Consider the following 15,019-nt stretch of genomic DNA (forward strand, 5'->3'; position numbering starts at 1 on the left):
TAAAAACACCCCACAACATAGCTCTGCATGCAACACTAGCACTTCACCTGGTCTGACCAGCAGGTGGCACACGAATCCTGAGGCCTGACCATTTTTCCTGATAATCACCAGAAATGAATCCACTCTTTACACTATAACCCCACCCCCACCACCCAACTCCCACCCACACCCACACCCCAGGGCTGACTGCTTCAGCTGTTTGGGTGAAGCAGGATCAGGGGGGGGGGCCATGCAGAAGCTGAGTCCCACGGGGCGCCCTGTGCTGGGCTCTCTTCCCTGTCCTCAGGAGGAGAGCATGAGCCTGAGGGGGAAGAATGCTGGGGGCTTCTGCTGGGAGGGAAAAGAGGAAAAACCCATGTACTGAGCTCTTCCTCTGCACCAGGCCCGGTGCCAAGCCCTCAACGTGCACCATCTCCTTGGATCTACAAGCATCTACTAAGCTGGGTGAGCACCGTGATCCTCATTATATAGGCGAACTGAGGTTCTCGCCTGAGGTCCCTCCACCCAAAAGCACCAACCTCAGCGTGGACTCTTCATTCGAGTGCCCTTTGATTAGGGTCACTGTGATGGGTTAATTTTATGTGTCAACTTGACCTGAGGTCGTCAAACATTCGGACCTCATGGACCACCAGTTGGAGACCGCTGAACTTGATGGCGCTAAGGGTTCATCAAGTAGTTGGTAAAGGCATTCTGGGTGTGAATGGACCAGGTTAGCTTTTAATTCAGCACAGGAGCAAGGAGATCTTACAGTGCAGATGGGCTTCCTCCAATCTCTTGGGGGCACAAGTGGAATAGAAAGAGGAAGGAAGGATGATTTTCTCTTCTTTGGTTTTAGCTGATGGTGAACATAGGTTCCTGGTTGTCAGGGCATCAAACTCCAGGGCGTGCACCAGCTGCCCTTTATTCTCAGGCCTATGGCCTCACACTGGGGTTACGCCATGGGTTCCCCTGGTTCTCAGGCCTTTGGACTTGGTCTCAGTTACACAATTGGCTTGGTTGTTTCTCTGGCTTGCAGAGGGCAGGTATTGGGACTGAAGGCGGAAGCCTATTCCTATAAATCTCCTACCTGCGTTCATGTGTCCCTGTTGGCTATTCCGGGGAACACTGCCTAATACAGTGACTGAGCACAGGGAAGAAGCTCACTCATTTGTACAGTGTGTCTGCCCCCTTCCTGACAGGCTGGTTTCAGAACACGTTCTCTAGTCTTGTTCCATAGAGAGACGGGAGGTGTAATGGGAATATGCTAATCCCCCATGGGTATGACCTGCCCCCTCTCCCCGGGTTATATTTTATGTGATGTAGACATCCTCAGAAAAAGTGTTATGTCCCTGAATAACTAGTATTTTGCTCAAAGGAATTTGGATGATATTCCTGGCCATAAGCAGGTTACTTCCTCTGCACCAGGCTAACAAGGCATGGGCTGGATGACCCAGGGGCTCGGTGCCTCTGCAGTGTGGACAAGCCCTTCTGGAACAGAGGCCTTGCCTTGTCTCTGAACCCCTCAGGGCACAAGTTCTGAGATTTGTGGATCGACCTAGAGGACGGTGAGGAACACTCGCGTTCAGGGTCAGAGCCAACAGCGAGGTCCCCTTCACTTCAGGGGTTGGTGCGCCACTTAGCATGTCCCATGGTATCCACCCACTGAGCAGCCACAAGGAGGTCAGAGATGCCCAGAGAGAAGAAAAGACCTGGAGGGAGGGCTAAAATGGTGTTGAGCCCTGCAGCCGAACCGCATCCCAGCAGTTCCAGGTTCTGATCCTGAGCCCTCCCCACCTTTTTTTTTAAATCAGTAACTGCAGGGTCCTGAGGTGTCAACTGGGGTGAATCCATGCAAGAGGACCAGAAGGTTGCCTTTGAAATTGTCTTTATTTCTGATCATTCCTTTACAGTCATCCATCCCAGGATTCACTCCCACACAAGAAGCTCAATCCCAAATTCTGACCCCCTCCCAAGCAAATGAGATTCATGTTTCTGATTGTAGGACCCTTTGCCTTTGAGGTCCCAAGAACTACCAATCCTTTGCCCCTGAAATCCTGCACCCTGGCTGTGTCCCTCCCTTTCCCCAATCACACTGGCATTGAACCCGACACACTCGTGGCCCCTGTATAATGCACCCTGGTCTGAGGTTTCCCCTTCCAAAGGCTCAGAAAGAAGCTCAGTTGCACCAACTGAGCAGGGTCATTACAGGGGCACAGCATGGGATCCCGGTCATGAAAATGCCACGTCATAAAACTCCCTGTGGCCACTGTGCTTGGTGGAAAGCAGGATGGTCCTGGGCTGTCCTAACTCCCTCAGTATCCCCGTCAGCTCAGCTCGGATCAGGGCAAGTCTGTCCTGGTTGACAGTGTCTTGGGTCGTGTAACACTCCAGGGGGACAGGGTACAGCTCCAGCTCTAAGCTGCGCAGCCCTGCTGTGTGGCGCAGCAACTTCCCCACGGTGGCCACGGAGAGGCAGTTCTCAGAGATGGTGATGGAAATGAGCTGGTGACAGCGGCTCAGGACAGGCAGGATGGCCTCGACTTGGGAGTCCACCATGGCACACTTATCGAGGTACAGTTCCTGGAGGGTGGGTGCCACTGCCTCCAGGAGAGCTCGGAGGGGTTCAGGACTAAAATCAGCGAGGCTGGCACAATACAGACCAAAGGACTTCAGCTGCCTGAGGTTCGGGCACTGGAACAGGTGTGTCAGGTCTGAATGGGTCAGGTGCCCGCAATGTGTTATGGTGAGTTTTTCCAAGGGGGTCTGCAGGCACCTGCGGAGACACAGAGCGGTTAGTTCCTGGGGACCGGGGTGGCAGGTAGAGGGGGCCTCCATGTGGGAGAAGACCGATTTGTCCAGGCCCAGGGTTGTTCTGACAATCTGATGAAGGGAAACACCCAGGAAGCCCAGTCTCCTTTTAGGCGGGGTCAAGTTCACCACTTCTCCAGAGCTTCCTTTCCTCAGCTGCCAAGCAGAGCACTGCCCTCTGGAGGATGCCTGGACATAAGGGAAACCACGGGAACCTGCTCAGAGAGCCTGACAGTGTCTAGGTCAAGGTGGGCATCCCTTCATCCTATGATTGGGAGACAAACCCAAGAATGCTGTCAACTTAGGCTGCATTCTGTCCACTGCTTGGCTCCAGGCACCAGACATCTGGACGACACGAGATTCTAATGCGTAGGGAACTCAAGTGGCCCTAGCCTGTTTGACTCAGTGGATAAACTTTCCCTTTTGGACCCAAGGGTCTCAGGTTTGCTTCACGATCAAGGGCACAGATCTCAATTGAAGGTGCAATGCCCAGCCTGGGTTTGGGGCATGTGCTGAGGGCAACAAATCCTTTGTCTCTCACATCGCATTTCTCTCTCTCTCTCTCTCTCTCTCTCTCTCTCTCTCTCTCTCTCTCTCTCTTCCCTTCCATTTGACTCTTTAAAAATCAATGGAAAAAAATATCCTCCTTTGAGAATGTAAAGAAAAGGGAGAGAGTTTACCAGAGGAAGATTCTGCAACATCAACTGGGAGGCCAGTGTGCAGAGGCGATTTCCATCCAAACATCACCGCAAACCACTGGTCATTCTACAATCCTTTCCACTCCTGCTCCCTTAGCTGAGGAATCATGCCTGTCCTTTCTACTAATGACCTTCCTGGTACTCACCACTACCTCTGACAGATGGGGAATCTGACACAGGCTCACACGGCTGGTGAGCACAGAGCTTATGTCTGGAAATGCTCCATCTGATGTGGCTTTGCCTCCTCCCAACCCTCTTCCTAAGGCCTCATCACTTAGACATCTCTCCCTAAGGAAGAATTCACACTCCCAGGCTCGCTGGGTCCCTCATTGAGCCAGTTCTGTTACCCCTCCTGACAGGCTGATTTCAAAACATGCTTCCTTTGGGTGCTCACAGGATACCACCCTCAAACCACCTAACAACACCACTCCCTTTACATTCTGGGGCTGCATCCACTGGTACACAGCTCACCTGAGCATCTGGTCCAGACGGCCTCGGAGGAAGGAGGGGGACTCCATGTCGAGCTCTCGGAGGTGCTGCAGCCTGAGCATCTGAGAGAGGAATTGGGAAAAGGATCCCTGCTCCTCTGGCTCCTCTTGCTCCTCCTGCTCCTCCCTCTGCCTCTCCTCTTCCTCGTCCCACACCTGCTCCTCTTCCACTTGCTCCTGCTCTTCCTTCTCTGACTCCTCTTCCTCCTCCATCTCCTGCACCTCTTCCTCCAGTTCTACCTCATCCTCCTCATCATCCTCTTCCTCCTCCTCCTCACTCAACACGTGGATGTGGGAGAGAGAGAGTCTCCGCAGGTTCCTCATCTGACCCAGGTAAGGAGCAAATGTCCCCAGGGTGGGCAGGTCCCAGATGCAGTTCACTTCCACCTCCTGGATGCAGTCCAGCTGCACCGCATCCAGGACCTTCCTCACCCTCCGGAAGGGCCCCTCAGCGATCCTCAGCGTCTTGCAGCACAGGTGTAGCAGCCCTTTCCTCTGCTGGGCCCATTGGATGACGTACATGAGAAACTCATCCCTGTCCCTTTCATTGAAGTTAAGGTCTAGGAACACCTCCACGGGAGCTAAGGGGTGCTCCATGTTGGGGCTGGACCTGTGCACAGTCACTGGTCCCATCGGTGAGAGCTTCTGGGTGCTGTCTCCACACCACATTCTCCAGAAGTCAGCACCCAGGTTCCTTAAATCCAGCACCCGCAGTTTCCACCTCCTGTGGGGAAAGCAGGCCATTAGTCTACATTCTTTCAGGTCAACAGGGCATTGGCTGACATGCTTTATGGACAGTGTGTCTCAGTGATTGAGCATCTACCTATGAACCAGGAGGTCACAGTTCAATCCCCAATCAGGATATGCGCCTGGGTTGCAGGCTCAATGTCCAGTTTGTGTGTGTGAGTGTGTGTGTGTGCGCAGGAGGCCGCCAATCAATGATTCTCTCTCATCGTTGAGGTTTCTGTCTCTATCCCTCCCTTCTAATTTGAAATGAATAAAGAAATGTTTTTTTTAAATGATCAACAGAATGAGGGCAGGTCAGAATGAGACTGAGCATCTGAGTTGAGGCAACAGCCAGACTCCACCCACACCCTGACCTTAACTTTGATTCTCAAGGTCAGCGACTCCCTTTCCCTCCTCTTCCCTTTGCTTTGCTCATCTCCTTCCATCCCTCCTGCTCAGAACTTCCTGTACCTTTAACTACTACTGGGAGGAGACAGGGCACCTTTTGAGGTGCCTCTGCCCAATAGGCAGTCCTCCACTCCCCAGTGGGGAAAGCCGGCACCCGCAGTTTCCACCTCCCGTGGGGAAAGCCGGCCATTAGTCTAGATTCTTTCAGGTCAACAGGGCATTGGCTGACATGCTTTATGGACAGTGTGTCTCACAGGTTGAGCATCTACCTATGAACCAGGAGGTCACAGTTCAATCCCCAGTCCGGATGTGTGCCTGGGTTGCAGGCTCAATGTCCAGTTTGTGTGTGTGTGTGTGTGTGTGTGCGCGCGCGCAGGAGGCAGCCGATCAATGATTCTCTCTCATCATTGAAGTTTCTTATGTCTAGCTCTCCCTTCCAATCTGAAATGAATAAAAATAATGTTTTTTAAAAACGATCAACAGAAGTAGGGCAGGTCAAAATGAGAGTAAGCATCTGAGTTGAGGCAACAACCAGACTCTACCCACACCCTAACCTTAACTTTGATTCTCAAGGTCAGCTTCTCCCTTACCCTCCTCTTCCCTCTGCTTTGCTCATCTCCTTCCATTCCTCCTGCTCATCACTTCCTGTACCTTTAACCACTACTGGGAGGAGACAGGGCACCTTTCGCAGGTGCCTCTGCCCAGTAGGCAGTGTTCCACTCCCCAGTGAGCATGGCAGTGTGCCAGTGCTCCCTGAGCCTCACTGGTACCTTCAGAATCCTCGGGTCCCCCTAAGGTCCTCCACATGCCCCTTTGTCTCCGGGATGTCCAGGACTCTGCCAGGCACCAGGAGCAGCCTTACCTGGGGCGAACCTTCTGGGCAAGCAGAACGTCAAGCCCATCCAACACAGCTTTTAAGACCTTGACCCGAGGCCGCTGCATCAGCCCCCCCAGAGGGAGGACGGGGTAGGGCCAGGCTTGGGCCATCGCCTTCAGGGACTCCTGGTGGCGTCTGCTATGGTAGGCCAGGATGAACAGAGGCGGGAAGAGCTCGGCGGGCAGGTGCTCCAGAGCTGCGATGGCCGAGGCCTGGTCCCTCAGCAGGAGCTTTCCTGCCAGCTCCAGGAGTGTGGGCGGGGTCTGCATGCTCATCCTCAAGGTGCTCAGAAGGGAGTCCTGCAGGAACGTCTAGGGAACAAGACATCCTTGTCAGGCCAAGCATTTGCACCCCCTTCGTCTGTCTCCCCATCCCTTAGAGGAATCAATTCAGGGCCAATGATCTCCCTTATGACCTCTCTCCCCCAAAGTCCCCATTTCGGTAAGCCTGTTTCCCAGAATCGCTCTGTTCTATTTTTTTTTTTTTAATCAGGCCCAACGTAAGCCTTTATTACATAAACCTTCCCTTGGTAGCCCCGAATATTAATGTTCATGGAACAGTTTTGAAGTTGCTGGGGGGAGAAGAGAGAAACCGTAGACTTTTCTGTAAAAAAAAAAAAAATGCTATTTTCTGGCCGTCACGTAGTACACAGACCTCCAAGAAGCATATTTAAATATTCATTCCCAGGCCCATTGCGTTAAATGTGTGTTTAGGAACTCTCCGGAGACAGTTATGGCCTTCCTCAGACTCTTGAAAATTTGAAATGATCTGGACAACTCCTGTGAAGATCAAGCTTTCAAATTCTTCACCAAGGGCATCCTAGGTCACGTGTGCTCCCAGGTAGCACTCAGGTAGCAGCAGTCTATGCTTCAAGCATCCATGTTTCCCCGCCCAGTCGGCGATACTCATTCCGTTTTCACCGGGTTCTGTACCTGGACAGGATGGTGAGGATCTAAACCTCAACTGGCCCTTCTATGTTGACTGATTTCCTGGTGACATGGATGGGCTTACATGAGGCGGTATCCCTTTCATAAAAACTCCTTGCTTATATTGGAAACTCCCGGCATACAGTCCATGACCAATAATCCCAAATGCTCTCCAACCAATCTCCCATTTCCCAGCGTGGGGACCCAGACCAAGGTCCGCTTCGGGGCCTCCTGTGGTTCCGCCTGCAACGTGGCTGAAGTCAGGCCCAGGCACTGCCTTCCACGCCTCCAAGGCCTCAGACGAATGAACTCAGGGTCAAAGCCACTGCCTGGCAATGGGGACAGTCTCAGTTTAGTAAGTCCCATTCTGGGCTCGGTGGCCACAGAGCCATAGCTCTCCCCTGCAGGCCCCAGGACAAGCATCTCAGAAGCACCCACATCTTTCATTCCAGTCTGACTAGGAAGTGGGTACTCAGGGGCCTAAATGCTGACCCCCAACTTTTTGGGCAGAACAGTTTCAGATCAATCTAGGGACACAAACTAAATATTTAAGATGTCCCAAACTAAAACCCCCTACAGTTAACAGTTAAGATGTTTTCACTGGGGTGGCGGGGCGGGCGGGGTTGGGTGTCGGGGAATCAGCTCGCTTAGATATTTAAAAAATAACTGTAGCCCAGATGCAAAAGGCTGGAATTCAGGCAAAGCTACACTTAGAGGTGAAATCAAAGCCTTCAACCTGTTAGTCTGTAAAGAAAGAGAAAAAGCCCTAGCTGGTTTGCCTCAGTGGATACCGGTTCAGCCAGTGGACTGAAGGGTCCCGGGTTTGATTTTGGTCAAGGGCAGATGGCCAGGTTGTGGTCCCTATCCCCAGTAGAGGGCTTGAGGAGGCAGCTGATCAATTATTGTCTCTCATTGTTGCTGTTTCTATCACCCTCACCCTTCCTCTCTGAAATCAATAAAATACATTTTTAAAAAATAAAGGACGGAAGGAAGGAAGAATATGGAAAGCTCTCTATTCCCTGTTAGGCTTCCTGCCACCATGAGTCTGACTCCTTAGCTGAGGTCATTACCTTACCTGCTGTGTCCAAGTTGGCTGGGGCTTAGATCTCAGACCTGGTAGAGAACCACTGCTCTGACGGCAGAGCTGAAGGACTCTGAATCTCTCCTCTGGTGCCTGAGCTTTTATACACCTTCTCAATTACTAACGTCCAATCAGAACCCCTGGTGTAACCCCACCCCACCCCCAACTTGATGGGATTTTTGCCTTCTCCATATTATTTGATGGACCCAGGTATCCGATTAGGAAAGAGAAAGTTAGGGAGGGGCAAGGGTGAGGCCTGGCTCATTGATTCCTTCCACACACACTGACTGAGGTTGGCTGATGGCCCACCGTTGTCATCCTCGGTGTGAGACAGTGAAGGGTGAAATGGGTTCCTGACTTTAGACAGGAAAGAACACAACCTGAGAACCTGGTAGCTCTGGGGTCTTTGGCCACATCAAAGTAATCCAGATGCATCCACAGTTAAAACAGCAGAGAAGGCAATGGTGGCATCCTCAAGGAAGAAAGAAATGTGTCCATGCATTTAGTTGTCACTCAGGTGTTCTGTCAGGGGACATAGCAGACCATAAGCTCCTCAGGGAGCTAGTGGTGGGCAACTGAGGATGTGGGTGGTCCTTCAGACCACAAGCTTCTCTGAGAAAGGCCAGGTCACAGGGACCCTGAGAAGCAGGGGTCAGGGCTGGGCAGGGTGGCGCTGGGCCATCCTAATGGAACCGTGTGAATGACCCAGGGCCATGAAAAAGATGGGGGATTTTTCTTGGAAAGAAGGTAGATGGAAAGATTCTTCTCTGGCTGAATTTAGAATCTAAAAGGAGATAAGCTGGAGGGGAGACAGTGCCATCCTAGAGGGCAAAGGGAGAGATTCCATCTTCTGTTCCGCCCAGGAGGAAAAGGGTGGGTCTGCTCTGGAAAAGATGGGATTAGCTCAGCAAACTGGGTGGAGACTATTGAATGTAAGAATGTGATTAGTGAGAAAGCAGTCCAAACTGGGAGTTAGACATTTTCAAGCCTGAAGGGCACTAAAGGAACAGTTGTGGGCTCTTTGAGATCTTTGAGCCAGGGACAGAAATAAACGTGGGCCAATAACACATAACCCTGTCATGGCAACATCATGGCAGCCCCCACCAGGCGACGTTTATCAAAGGGAAGAGGTTCTTCCACAGAGAGCTCTTCCCAACAGCAAGTGCCTTCCCTCACTACCCCGTGTTTCCATTGTCCCCACTGCTGCCCTCATGGCACATCTTCATTTCACCACACCCCCAATGACCTCCCTCATGACAACCAGCCCCTAAAATCCCCCCTTCAGTAAGCCTGTACCCCAATATCTCTGTTCTATTTTTGTCTAACATCATTATGGCCTGCTGGATGAAATGCTCTGTGAGGCCAGGGTGTAATCATGGCTCGTTAGACGTGTGTGGAATGAATGTGTGGCTCTTGGTGGTCTGAGGGAGGCCAGTTATGGCCAGCCAACTGCTGCCACGTGGAACTCTTGTCCCGCACAGCCTCCATTAGGCCCCCATCTTTCTACTGTCAGTCACTCATACCATGGACATTCCTGAGCATCCAGTGTGAGTCACGAGGGGAACACAGTGGCACTGAACAGACAGTGTAGGGAAGCGTGAGTGGAGGCCCCAGAGGGAGTGCTGATGCCTGGAGTCAGCGGGTGTCCTGGAAAGGGACAACACAAGCCCAGGCTGCCTCCATTAGGGATCATGGAATTTGTCTGCAGTATGAAATCACTGCCAAGCACACGCATGTGGGCACATGAGCCAAGCACACACTAGACTCAGAGTTGTCCTGTGGGAACTGAGCTTGGCTTCTGCTGGCATTTCCTGGAAGGGAGAGGCAGTTTGCACAAGTCTGAACCAGCATGTCCACGGACCAGCCTGCTTGGGTTTAAATCTCAGCTGGGAGTCTCATTCGCAGTGTGAGTTCAGGCCAGTCACTCTCCAGGGCCGGTTTCCTCCTCTATGAATAGGAGTGACATTGAGAACTCTGCCTATCATACATGGTGGTGGCATCTTCACCATCTTAATTTCTGGACTGTTTCTCCTCTTTTCTTGGGGGCCATTGCTATTTCTGTGGCTGGAACAACCCTGTCGTTTCCTCTCTGGGATCCGTTGTTGCAGAAATCCACATGGGCTTAGAGTTTTCCAGAAATATACAAACACATTCTCAACCAAAGTTTAATAAAGGTATCTTTTCTAGAAATTTGACTTGGGATCCTTTTTCGTTTTTTGCCCAAACAATTTACCTTTTTCTTATTTTGAAACCATGAGATTTTTTCATGGTTGTCTTGCGATTAGCATTACAAATGAAAAATCATTTTCAAAGTAAAAATTTCTTGATGTAATTTACTTACAGGATATTACTCTACTAGCCCCCCTTTTAATTTAAATATTAGGACACTTTTGGAAATTTTACAATGCAGTCTTGATAACTTTTAATTTTTTGCATAGAAATATCACTGCTTTGGATTCATTGCATGTTAAGCAATTTTACTATGAGATGAACTATCAATAAAAATTGTAGTTAATACTTCAGGAACAGTTTTTTGTAAAATACAATTAAATTTTCTTGAATATTTATTTATTTCAATTAGCCAATTTCAAATCATTTGAAAAAAAAGCTTATTTTTAAAAATTTATTTGTCCTAGTTTATGGACAATAAATGACATTAATTAAAATTCTGTAATTAGTCTTTGAGTAACTTAACATAGACTTTGTCAGGGAGGCAAAAACCCAAATTACTTACTTCAGTTTATGAGACAAATATATGCACTTCTAATTACAGTTCTTCAGAAGTTTGAAGAAAATTTTTCTTTATTTCCTTCCAAAACAATTTTCAGGCTACAGAGAGTTTCACTTAAGAACCTTTGTCTTCCTTTACGCCAAGCAATCTTCAGGGCTGTTGCTTCAACTAGCTATATTACAAGTCACTTTACAGTAAGGATGACTACTATTTTAATGTCATATTTAATACTTTAGCAATCTTCAGTTTACATTGTAAATACTCAGGGAAGAGATTTCAAAAATTTTCAAATTTCTTCTTTCTATTAAATTTAGAATTATATTTTTAAAGAGTATCCTTTTTGGCTTATTTGCATATACAGAGGGATCATGGGAGGTCTCAGTAGCTTTCTTAGAAGACTTAATCAGGGGTTGGCCTTTGCTCTTCCAAGATGGTGGCCCCCATGGGAGCGGCAAGCCATGAGGCCAACATGGTGGCTGCCAAGTCAGTCCAATACAGTGGCTCTCTAAAATGTTCTTTGACAGAAAAGATGGTTTATTTATTCTCACAATAAACAAGGGAAGAGCAAAGCAAAATTCCTAAAAGATAGACAGTCAAAATTATATTGCAGACAAACAGAAATCTCACTTGCTGTTTCTGGTGGCTTTATTAGAATTTAATTGTTTATAAAAATATTGCCTTTTCATTTAGCTGAATTATATGAAACCTTGATTATAATTTAAAAAGGTAATTTATTAAGTAATTTAAGTAGGTATCTTTTATTGAAAAGGCAAAGCAGAGCAAATTTAGTAAATGTTTAAAACTGATTCACAAGGCACAAACGTTACCCCAGCTCCAACCTAATTAAAAATGCAGGTGGCTAGAGGCTCTTGTCTTTTAAATTTCATCGTAAAATTTTGCCATTGGATTTTAAGAAATATTTTGCCCTCCTTAGAGGCCAAAACCTTCATAACATTTATAAATAAAATATAGTTATTAATTTTTATTTGATAAACCTTACCATGCAATTTCAAGTATATAATATTGGTTAAATTTCAAAAATATTTCCTTTAAGAAGAGAGAATAACTTCTTGAAAACATTTCAGGGCCCGTGAAATGTCCTAAAATTATCCCTAGGTTATAGCCTTGAAAATTTAACTTGGAAAAAATCCATTAAAAAAAAAAAGAAATATATATATATTAAAGATTATAATACTTTTTATAATTATCTTAAGATATCAATTAAATTTAATCTGGTTTTAGTATTAAAAATGTCAGTTGGGATCACATAATTAATCCTTCTTATTTAATTAGACCAATAAGTAACATATTTTGAATTCCTAACTATTAGAGAAAACACAACATTTTATTTTCTTCAAAAATAAATTTTTACACTTCAGGCATTTAATTATCACAATCATATAATTATGTAAGAAACCTGGGTGCCAAATTCTGGAGAATGTAGTGTGAATCTTGGGATGGATGGTTGTAAAGGAATGATCAGAAATAAAGACAATTTCAAAGGCAACCTTCTGGTCCTCTTGCATGTATTCACCTGTCTCCCCAGTTGACACCTCAGAACCCTGCAGTTACTGATGAAAAAAAAAAAAAAAAAAGATGCGGAGGACTCAGGATCAGAACCTGGAACTGCTGGGATGCGGTTTGGCTGCAGGGCTCAGCACCATTTTATCCCTCCCTCCAGGTCTTTTCTTCTCTCTGGGCATCTCTGACCTCCTTGTGGCTGCTCAGTGGGTGGATACAATGGGACATGCAAGTGGCCCACCAACCCCTGAAGTAAAGGGGACCTCGCTGCTGGCTCTGACCATAGACATGTGTGTTTCTCATGGTTCTGCAGGTGAACCCACAAATCTCAGGATTGTGCCAGGAGGGGTTCAGGGACAAGGCAGGGCGCTCAGTTCCTGAAAGGCTCATCTACCTTGCAGAGGAACCGAGCTGCCGGGCCTCCCAGCCCGTGCCTGTCAACCTGGTGCAAATTCCTTTGAGCAAAATACTAAAATTATTCAGGGGCATAACACTTTTTCTTAGGATTTCTACACCACATAAAATAGAACCGGGGGCAGGTCATATCCACGGGGGGTTGGCTTATGCCCATTACACCTCCCGTCTCACTATGGAGCAAGACTAGAGAGCGTGTTCTGAAATCAGCCTGTCAGGAAGGGGAGCAGACACACTGCACAAATGAGTGAGCTTCTTCCCTGTGCTCTGTCGCTGTATTAGGCAGCGTTCCCCAGAATAGCCAACAGGGACACATGGACGGGGGTAGGAGATTTATAGGGATAGGCTCCCGCCTTCAGTCCCAATACCTGCTCTCTGCAAGCTGGAGAACCTACAAAGCCAATGGAATAACTCAGGCCAAGTTCGAAGGCCTGAGAACCAGGGGAGCCCATAGAGTAACCCCCAGTGTGAGGCCATAAGCCTGAGAATAAAGGGCAGCTGGTGCACACCCTGGAGTCTGATGCCCTGACAACCAGGAACCTATGTTCACCATCAGCTAAAACCAAAGAAGAGAAAATCATCCTTCCTTCCTCTTTCTATTCCACTTGGGCCCCCAAGAGATTGGAGGAAGCCCACCTGCACTGTAAGATCTCCTTACTCTTCTCCTGAATCAAAAGCTAACCCCATCCATTCACACCCAGAATGGTTTTACCAGCTACCTGGGCAACCCGTACCTCCGTCAAGTTTAGCTGTTGCCAACTGGTGGTCCATGAGGTCCAAAAGTTTGACAAACTCAGGTCAAGTTGACACATAAAATTAACCCATCACGGTGACTCTAATCAAAGGGCTCTCGAATGGCCCTAACTGGTTGGGCTCAGTGGATAGAGCATCGGCCTGGGGAATCAAGGGTCCCAGGTACGATTCCAGTCAAGGGCATGTACCTTAGTTGCGGGCACATCTCCAGTAGGGAGTGTGCAGGAGGCAGCTTACCGATGTTTCTAACTCTCTATCTGAATCCCTTCCTCTCTGCAAAAAAATCAATAATATATATATATATATATATATATATATATATATATATATATATGTATTTTTTTAAATAAGGGCACCGGAATGAAGACTCCAAGCTTAGAGGTTGGTGCTGTTGAGTGGAGGGACCTCAGGCAAGAACCTCAGTTCCCCTGTAAAATGAGGATCATGGTGCTCACCCAGCTTAGTGGATGCTTGTAGATCCAAGGAGATGGTGCACGTTGAGGGCTTGGCACCGGGCCTGGTGCAGAGGAAGAGCTCAGTACATGGTTTCTTCCTCTTTTCCCTCCCAGCAGAAGCCCCCAGCATTCTTCCCCCTCAGGCTCATGCTCTCCTCCTGAGGACAGGGAAGAGAGCCCAGCACAGGGCGCCCCGTGGGACTCAGCTTCTGCATGGGGCCCCCCTGATCCTGCTTCACCCAAACAGCTGAAGCAGTCAGCCCTGGGGTGTGGGTGTGGATGGGAGTTGGGTGGTGGGGGTGGGGTTATAGTGCAAAGAGTGGATTCATCCCTGGTTATTGTCAGGAAAAATGGCCAGGCCTCAGGACTCGTGTGCCACCTGCTGGTCAGACCAGGTGACATGCTAGTGTTGTATGCAGAGCTATGTTGTGGGGTGTTTTTAAAATCTGCTATTATGTAGATTCTATTTGAGTATAAATACTGTTGTTGTGAGTTATATAAATGTTAATGATATACACTGCCTATTAAAGTGATTAAAACCACTCCTGCACAATATGAGCCCGGTGTGGCTCAGTAGTTAGGCACAAGCCTGGGGTTGTGGGCTGGATCCCTAGTGGGGGTTGGGGGTATTCAGGAGGCAGCCAATCAATGATTCTCTCTCACTATTGATGTTTCTGTCACTTTCTCTCTCTACACCTTCCTGAAATCAATAAAAATATTTTAAAAAATAAAATAGAATGATAAAGGATATTTAGTATTTTAAAGACTGCATGGACATATTATATATATATATATATATATGTCCATGCGGTCACTCCACAAGAAAATGGCGGCCCCGATAGCCACAAGATGGTGGCGCCCAGTCCCCTCAGCCCCGCTGCTGGAGTGTCTGGGCCTGTTCGCTGCAGCAGCGAGGTTGGATCTGCTGCTGGAGAGGGCGGGTCCAGGCTCCCTGCTCCACCCCTGCTGTAGCGTCTGAGCCTGTCAGGTTTGTGGGGACCAAACAGTGAGGCTGGATCCGCCCACAGACACAGCAGACAGAGCCCGGACAACAGGGCTTGGGGGCTTCCTTAGTGCGGTGGCAGCGGGAACACCCCAGGCCCCGCATACAGAGTTTGGACAACAGGGCATGAGGGCGTCCTTAGTGTGTAGGT

At 48.4% G+C, this 15,019-nt stretch overlaps 1 protein-coding gene across 1 annotated transcript; it reads right to left on the reverse strand.

Annotated features, from left to right (window-relative positions):
* Positions 1-2,208: 2,208 nt before the first annotated feature.
* On the reverse strand, positions 2,209-6,253 carry LOC307103540 (PRAME family member 12-like; the record flags this gene model as incomplete). Its single annotated transcript, XM_079777884.1, has 3 exons — positions 2,209-2,752; positions 3,957-4,697; positions 5,970-6,253. 3 exons carry the CDS (start codon positions 6,251-6,253, stop codon positions 2,209-2,211), a joined length of 1,569 nt encoding a protein of 522 aa, XP_079634010.1.
* Between the last annotated feature and the right edge of the window lie 8,766 nt (positions 6,254-15,019).

Source organism: Cnephaeus nilssonii, assembly GCF_951640355.1.
Source record: "Cnephaeus nilssonii genome assembly, chromosome: 7".
Lineage (NCBI taxonomy): Eukaryota > Metazoa > Chordata > Mammalia > Chiroptera > Vespertilionidae > Cnephaeus > Cnephaeus nilssonii.